General features: G+C 42.3%; 1 protein-coding gene across 1 annotated transcript; it reads right to left on the reverse strand.

Moving 5' to 3' along the window:
• Window positions 1-5,202: 5,202 nt before the first annotated feature.
• Window positions 5,203-8,379, reverse strand: LOC121398923 (cyclin-O protein B-like). The gene is made up of 2 exons (XM_041578508.1): window positions 5,776-8,379; window positions 5,203-5,278 (listed from the first exon to the last, which is right to left on the reverse strand). Exons 1-2 carry the CDS (start codon window positions 7,023-7,025, stop codon window positions 5,203-5,205), a joined length of 1,326 nt encoding a protein of 441 aa, XP_041434442.1. The 5' UTR covers window positions 7,026-8,379.
• Window positions 8,380-8,861: the final 482 nt, after the last annotated feature.

Below are 8,861 nucleotides of genomic sequence, written 5' to 3' on the forward strand. Positions count from 1 at the left end.
TGTACAATAAAACTTTTTTTTATTTGCATCTATTTTTGGAGTGAAGTCCAGTTTTTGTGCCCAGCCTACCACTGCAATTCGAATGTCTTATGTTGCCTCCAAGAGCTGAAAGTCTGGGTCTTGAGCACCTGGCCCCCTGTTGATAAGTGTACCTTACCATTCACAAGTCTTTACATGTTATTAAAGGGGTGAATGGCCAATTCTAAGCAACTTTTACTTTTCATTATCTATTTTTTATAGTTTTTATACGGTAATTATTTGCCTTTTTCTTCTGACTCTTCCAAGCTTTCAAATGGGCATCGCTGACCCCATCTAAAAAGCCAATGCTCTGTAAGGCTACAAATGTATTGTTATTGCTACATTTTTTTTACTCCTCTTTCTATTCAAGGCCTCTCCTATTCCAGTCTCTTAGTCAAATCAATGCATGGTTGCTATGGTAATTTGTAGGGATGCACCGAATCCACTATTTTGGATTCGGCCTAACCCCCGAATCCTTCTCTAAAGATTCGGCGAATACCGAACCAAATCCTAATTTGCATAAGTAAATTAGGGGCGAGAAAGGGAAAACATTTTTACTTCCTTGTTTTGTGGCAAAAAGTCATGCGATTTCCCTCCCCGTCCCTAATTTGCATGTGCAAATTAGGATTCGGTTCGGCCGGGGCAGAAGGATTCGGCCGAATCCAAATCCTGCTGAAAAAGGCCAAATCCTGGCCGAATCCCAAACCGAATCTTGGATTCGGTGCATCCCTAGTAATTTGGACCCTAGCAACCAGATTGCTTAATTTGCAAACTGGAGAGCTCCTGAATAAAAAAGCGAAATAACTCAAAAACCACAAATAATAAAAAATGAAAACCAATTGCAGATTGTCTCAGACCATTACTCCCCACGTCATGCTAAAAGTTAGCTCAAAGGTGAACATCCCCTTTAATAGGGTTGCCACCTGGCCGGTATTTTACTGGCCTGGCTGGTAAAAACGAGGGCTGATCCCAATGTTATTAATAGGAAAAAAGATAAATATATAGGAAGTAGGGTTGCCACCTGGGCGGTATTTTACTGGCCTGGCTGGTAAAAACGAGGGCTGATCCCAATGTTATTAATAGGGAAAAAAGATAAATATATAGGAAGTAGGGTTGCCACCTGGCCGGTATTTTACCGGCCTGGCCGGTAAAAATGATGGCTGATCCCAATGTTATTAATAGGGAAAAAAGATAAATATATAAGAAGGCCGGTATTTTTTTCCAGAAAAGGTGGCAACCCTACCCTTTAATAGGGAAAACATATAAATATATAGGAAGAAAATAAGAAAAGGTGGAAGCCCTATGTGCAGTGGGTCTCCCAATACCAAAACTTTGGCTTTTTCACAGCCTCCCTTCATTCAGTAGCTGTTTAAAGATACAAAACGAAGTGTGATTTTTTTTTTTTATTCAAAACATGGTTGCTGGGAAAACTCAAGCGTAGAGGAAGGGTGTACAGCGGCAGTGTGGGGGGGGGAAAAAACTCTATAAACTAACAAGACTACCAATAAAAAATGTTAAGTTTTTTCTCTATTTGTCCTTGTTTGGAAAGGAGTCCCCCATTCTATCCGATGCAATACAGCAGATCCCCTCCTACACTTCATCAGCATAAACAGCACATTTACTCCAGGGTTTTTTTTCTAGCAATATCATTGTTATCAATAGAGATCTGTCTCCCAAGCACAATATTGACAGCCCACATGTCTGTTACAATGAACACAACTAAAAGCAGAGTATATAGCTAACAAGAGAACATAAATAATGTGCTAATATCACCCTGGCTGCCCATATTCATCCACTCCCCCATCTAGCTCCCAGCACAACCCACAGACACCGACTCCGTGGAGCACAAGGATTAGCAAAAGAATATGTTGATGGGAAAGAGATGAGCTCACAATCAGAGGGCGTCCTGTTCCTCAGCTCCAGGTGAATTCTTTTTTCATGTCCATCTTGCTGGAATTATTTCTGTTCTAGTCGTGCCGTCCACCCCCCACCCCGATCTATTTCTAGGTATGTTTCCAACCTTCCTCTTCCGTTATACTTGCTCTTCTTTCTCAGATGATCAAACTCAAAAATGATATAAAAAAAAAAGTTTGGAGGGGAGGGAGAGGGCGTTTGAGTTCTGTGCTTGCAAAAAGAGCAGCCAGAGGTGTCCTTAATAGAAATCTGAACACTCTCTCTGCATATATAGGAAACGTGTGGGAAACTGCTGAGAGCGAACGCCAAGTTACTCACAAGGAGGACAAACATGGCGGAGAGGGGGGAAAAAAACACTGACAAAAATATCATGTCGTGTGCGCACTACCCCTTGAGGTGACGGGACATTACTGCAGCTTTCAAAGCAGCAAATGCCGCAGCAAAAGGCAGAGGAAAAAAAAAATCAAGCAAAGCTGAGGAAAGACTGCATACCGAGCAGCTTATTCACTCGTTTAAAATATAAAGCAAAAAGCCCTAAGGGTCTGGAGTAGAATCTAACCACAAAGCATGTTATAATGGGAGTGGAAATCACAATAAAGTATCAGCTTTTGAACCAAAGGTTATGTGCTGTACAATACCAGCGATTACATTTTTATTCTGTCCCTATAGTCTATAAATATATTTGCATTCTACAGGTTTTTGTAGTCATGCAGCAAGTTTACTTGTTTGTTAACTACCTATTATTTACCTGCATTTTATTATATGTGTGTAAATAATACAGTAATTGCATTTGGAAGTTGGAGAGTCCATGTAAGGTTATTATATATTTGGGGAAGAACGTGCACTCATCTTTGATCTGAAAGTGCCGCTAATGTCACTGCTAGGTGTTTTCTATTTAAATTGGTTGGTGGCCTTCACACTTTTTTCATTTCAGTTGGTTTCAGATAGTTCACCAAAAATAAAGACCTTTTCCAATTACCTTCTATTTTCCATTTGTGACTGTTATTCTAAAATTGAAGTGTAAAGTTTCATTTTTCTAAAGCAGCTCAGTGAGGGGGGTCACCGATGCATTAACTGTTAAGGGCCAGGGCACACACTGCTATTTCAGGAGATTAGTCGCCCATCGACAAATCGCTTCTTCTTCGGGCGACTAATCTCCCCAAACTGCCTTCCCACTAGCTAAAATGTAAATCAGTTGGATCGCTTTGACTTTCCGAAGTTTCCTCGTAAGGCAACTTTGGGCGACTTCTGAAAACAAAGCGTGCGAGTGCCATCCTGACGACGATTTAGATTCTAGAAGGCAGTTCGGGGAGATTTGTCGCACCAAAAAAGAAACGATTTCCTGAAATAGAGGGTTAAGTAAAATGTTAGGGGCATTTGCCTGGGTCTCATTCTAAAATTGCCGAATCGGCTGAAGATGGCGCCCATGAACTCTGATGCCTGAATCTGCACCGAGGGGTTATGAAAACGTTAGAGCCATTTGCCCTGGGTAACACTGGGGGGAGGAGGGAGCGGGGGCCTATGTAGAGTAGCTTTTTTTAACTTTAGGGCTGAATTCTCCTTTAAAGGTCTTAACTTTCTAGAGAGAAAACAAGGTTTATCAAGAGCTGAATTTATTAAAGTTTTGTCTTTTTAAAATGTTTGTGCTAAAATATAAAATAATACTGGCTTTTGTGCAGATTTTTGCATCGTGCACAGTTTCGTGTCAGAAGCCACACTTGTGTCTCAGTACTACTGGCCATGGGGCTATAAGGACCGACTGGTGTTCTCTCCAATGCAATGTGTACCATTAACCCTAACATTATATCAGTGATGGCCATCTGGCCGCCTTCAGCAATCGTTGAAGAAGCATTGATAAATATGGAAGGGCGAATGTTTCAAGTTCCTTTTTTGAACAGCTAAAGAGTGACAGGTGGCGCAGTGTTGCCTTTATACAGTATTGCTTCCCCCACCTTGACATTACTGTAATTTTATTTCATCTCCATGTCATTGCTTGTTCCAGCCGTATCCTTCACCATGATGCCGTCCCTTCACCCATCTCGGCCAGTGACTTCCAAATTCCCAAAACTGGGGAAGCCGGTTCTTGCAGAGAATAATCGACCCAACAAGGTGAGCCTGGTGATGTTCCTGCTATAGTTCTATGCTTTATTGTGCTGTCTATTTAGTTATTGTTGGGGTGCTGGGGTTTCTTACTTACATTTGTGTGTCCACTCCCCATACAGGGCCAGGGACTGAATTGTAATATACGCAATAAAAAGTACCAATAACGACAACCACAGATTGTTTTTTGGCTGCTGCTGTCAGTGACCCCTGGCAATCAGGGAGTATTTTAGTTGCAGGCTTGAAAGAAGCAGAATAAGATGGCTAATGATTCAAAAACCAGTGAAAAATTAATTGAAAACCAATTGAAAAGTTGCTTACAATAGATCATTATAGGGGTTGTTCACCTCTAAAGTAAGTTTTAGTGATGTAGAGGGTGATATTCCGAAACAACTTTTTAATTGGTTTTCATTTTTTATAGGTTTGTGTTATTTAGCTCTCCAGTCTGCAATTTCAGCAATCTCGTTGCTTGGGTCCAAATTACCCTAGCAACCATGCAGCATGGATAAGAGACTGGAATCTGAATAGGAATATGAATATGAATAGCTTGCAGGGTTTTACCTAAAACACATATAACCTTGCTGGGTGTTGTGCTACAACCTAAGGGTATGGGCAGGGGAGTATCTATCAGCTAAGAGAGTTCGATGTGGTACAGCAAATAAGAATACAGGTATAGGATCCGTTGTCTGGAAACCCATTATGCAGAAAGCTCCGAATTATTGGATGTCTATCTCACATAGACTAACATTTAAATCAAATAATTCTAATTATTAAAAACAATTTCCTTTTTCTCTGTAATAATAAAACAGTACCTTGTAGTTGATCCAAACTAAGATATAATTAATCCTTATTGGAAGCAAAACCAGCCTATTGGTTTTATTTACAGTTTACACAATTTTCTAGTAGAATTATTATGGTAAGATCTCTTATCCCGAAAACCCCAGGTCCAGAGCATTCTGGATAACAGGTCCCATACCTGTACAGGTTTTCCAGCAATAGACTGCTGATCAGCAGCATGTTATTGTGCGGTGCAATAAATGTAATAAAATGGTGGCCCTCGTTTCCTTGAGTTCCTTTGTTTGGGACCTCTGAGCAACTGCCTGTCCTGACCTTTTTATTTTCTTTTATTAATCAACACAGTAGGATATAAGCACCAGTCACAGCTCTGCCTTAACTCAGGGAAAAAGCTTTATCCAACAGTACCCAATCCTTAAATAAAGACACGGACAACTGTTCTGAGGTGAATCTGTGATGGTCACAGCTTTATTGTATTTCAGTAATAAGTGTCCCAACAGAACCCACAAAGGGCTGTTTGATCCAAAGGAAGGCAAAAAACCTCACTAGAGGAAAAAATTCCTTCCTGACTCCTTAACGGCAATCGGAATTACTCCCAGGATCAAAATGCCCTATTCAGCTTTACCAAAATACATGTATGACTGTATGTCAGTAAAGGGATGTGTGTCTATGTGGTGCATGTATGGCTACCAGTTTGGAAATGTAGGAATGTATGGGTGACTGTAAGGGTGGTTGTATAATTATGTAGGAATGTATGGGTGCCTGTAAGGGTGGTTGGATGGATATGTAGGAATGTATGGGTGCCTGTGAGGGTGGTTGTATGGATATGTAAGAATGTATGGGTGCCTGTAAGGGTGATTGTATGGATATGAAGGAATGTATGGGTGCCTGTAAGGGTGGTTGTATGGATATGTAGGAATGTATGGGTGCCTGTAAGGGTGGTTGTATGGATATGTAGGAATGTATGGGTGCCTGTAAGGGTGGTTGTATGGATATGTAGGAATGTATGGGTGCCTGTAAGGGTGGTTGTAAGGATATGTAGGAATGTATGGGTGCATGTGAGGGTGGTAGTATGGATATGTGGGAATGTATGGGTGCATGTTTTGCAAACCTACCCCTTGATGATAGATGGAAAGGCCAGATCCCTGGGCCATTTCCAAGGGGTCAGAACCCTGTTCCTGCCTGGATGTTTCTGCCTCACCACCTTCGGGTTCTTTCTGGGAGGCGCTTGTCTCTGTCTCCTCTGCTGTTCTTCTTGGAAACACTGCTGGAAGCAGCATGTGTAAAAAGCTCTGCCTGGATGATACCAGAGCGATGATCTTCCCGACACACTCTTCCATTACGTGATCTGGGTATTCAGCGGGATCCACGTTGATGGGTTTGCCTGAAGGGTAGAATTTTATGGCTACTTTCAGGCAGCACAGAGCCATCATGGAGGGTGCATAAGTATAAAACTCATGATGGTGGGTCAGGCTCAGTGCGGCGATGCCTCTAGCAGCAGTCAGGGCAATGGCTTCTTTTGTCTGCTGGGCAGCTACAGGCTTCTGGCTGGCTACTCTCCGGAGGGTGAAATGCTCCAAGAAGTCATCGATGGTCGGTGCTGACAGTTCAAAAAGCAATCTGCAAATGATGATTCGCTCCAGTTGGTTCATTTCCTTCTTTGTAATGGTGGCATCAAAGAGTTTTAGGCAATTCCATAGGCTGAATTGCCGTTTGTCCACTAACTTGTAGGCTATATTGAAGCAAGTGGCTCCTACTCTGTTCAGGTCGGTGGTCTTGATGGGAGCAGTGCGGGCAAGAAACCGCTCCAGAAGGTTGACAGTCAAGCACAGAGACCTAAAGTCCAACTTCAGGCGTCTGTGTATGAAGACAAGCAGGCTGGTGAACTCATACCATGACGCCAAAGTGATTTCTGGCTGACTTTGTAGAAAGTTCAAAGCCATAAATCTCTCTTCAAGGCTTTTGTTGTACATGTAGGCGTCTTCCCCATACTCCTTGAAGGTCTCTAGGCCAATGCCTATGTGAGCTAAGGTGTTCCAAGGCTCATTTTGAAGTGCTGGGTCCCCAGCTGAAGGGTGGCACGTCCCTCGTTGATCACCCTGGTGCCTCACCCTTTTGGGATCATGGCAGCACCCAGGGGAAAGTTGTTCTTCTTCGTTGATCTGTCGTCTTCGCTTCCTCGCTTTTGAAATCTCCATGCTCACAATCTCTCTCTTTTTCGCTATCTCTCTCTCTCACTCTCTCTCTCACTCCTCTCCAACTGTCTCTTAAGACTGTTGGTACTAAGCGTCTGTTACTCCTAAGTCACCTCTGCTGCGCTCTGATTGGCTGGGCCAGCACACACTCTGATTGGTTGGGCCGGCGAAAACCGTTAGGTGCCTATGTCCAGTGCAAACCCATAGCTTGTGTTTGTTAGTATCCACTATTTCTTTTATTAAAGTGTTTTGTGAGATACAGAAAATGGTACGACTAACTAACTGCCTAAAGTTCCCTTAACTTGACATGATAGCTCTCATTACGTAGGTATTTGCCATGTAGCTGAGTGCAAACTATTGGTTTTAAAGGGGACCTGTAGTGTCAAGTACACCAACATGCCATTACATATACACCTCTAAAGGAATGTGCTTTAAAAATGTGCATTTCTTACTGCTTTCATAAATAATTCCCCCAAATCTAACTTGAGCCAGCCAACCAACATCTGTACCTTCTGCTGGCTGCTTTCCATGGCTGAATAGGGGAATCCAAGGCTGCCAGCACTTTGCACAGCAAACAGCAGTTAGGTTGACCTGTCAGTTGACTGCAGCATATCTTTCCCTGTGTGAAGGCAGGGGAGCTGTGATTGGCTACCCACATACAACAGAAGCTTTGGTTGGCTACCCCTGATTCCTACTGTGTTTCTGGGATGAGACTGGTACGAGGTGCCCGTCACTATGGGGAGCTCCAGTATAAGTGTCATGTAAGAGATGGAGTGGCTTCTCTTGTACTTGTCATTTTACACAGGAAGACCTCTGTGCATAGAACATGATTGCCTTCTCCAAAAGCAAAGCCCAGAACTCCCAGACTTATAGTATCTTTATCATTTGCAGTACAGGGGATTTCTTTAATATTATAAAACATTTGAGTTGCTCATTGTTCCCTGACCTGTATGAGTCGGCCTGCAGCCTTTTGCCTTTACATGGTCACAGAACATGTCAGTGAGGCTCATTTATTAAAAGTGGGCAAAACCGCAATAACTCATGGCAAACAATTCAACTTTGTAGGGTGCATTTTATTGATTCCTGAATGTGCCTTTTTGGAAGCTGCCACATTGGCTGCTGTGATATCTATAATGTTTTCCGCAGACTAGAGGGAACTGGCATCTAGTGGGCAGTTGAAAACAGTGCCATCTTGGCTAGTGACTCGGATATATATGATCAAGGAATCTCTGAAACATGGGGATACAAGAGTTTTTTCTAAACAAGGAGAGCATGCTTTAAAGGGGGGGTTAGCTTTAAGTTAACTTTTAGTATGTTATATAATGGCCAATTCTAAGCAATGTTTCAATTGATATTTATTATTTATAGCATTTTAGTTATTTGCCTTTTTCTTCTGACTTTTTCCAGCATTCAAATAGGGGTCACTGATCCCATCCAAAAATCAAATGCTCAGTAAGGCTACAAATGTATTTTTATTACTTCTCGCATTCTATTCAGACCCTATCCTATTCAAATTCCAGTCCATTCCAGTTATCTCAAACAACTCCTTTAAGTAGAAATTGATTTGTATAACAAAAACACTGTGTGGGATACAACTTTTATGGCCTTGTTAATAAGTGTTACTTTGTCTCACCAGCCAAACTATCTGACAGTTCCAGCCCCATTCTTGCGACACCATTTTGGGTTACTATACACACTATCCCTCACTTACGACCCCTAATTGCTTTCTGGCATTATTCACATAACAAAAGGCAGCAGTCCCAGTGGCTGTAGGGCAATATACTGATAGCTGCCTGGGCAGCGCCGGATTAGCTGGGCGGGCACCCCTAGGTTGTGCGC

Source organism: Xenopus laevis, chromosome 1S (assembly GCF_017654675.1).
Source record: "Xenopus laevis strain J_2021 chromosome 1S, Xenopus_laevis_v10.1, whole genome shotgun sequence".
NCBI classification, from domain to species: domain Eukaryota; kingdom Metazoa; phylum Chordata; class Amphibia; order Anura; family Pipidae; genus Xenopus; species Xenopus laevis.

Coding starts and splice junctions, on each gene's coding strand:
- LOC121398923 (XM_041578508.1), bottom strand. CDS start 7,025: ATGGAGATTTCAAAAGCGAGGAAGCGAAGACGACAGATCAACGAAGAA. Junction 5,279..5,775: donor CCATACATTCCTACATATCC/ATACAACCACCC, acceptor TGACCATCACAG/ATTCACCTCAGAACAGTTGT.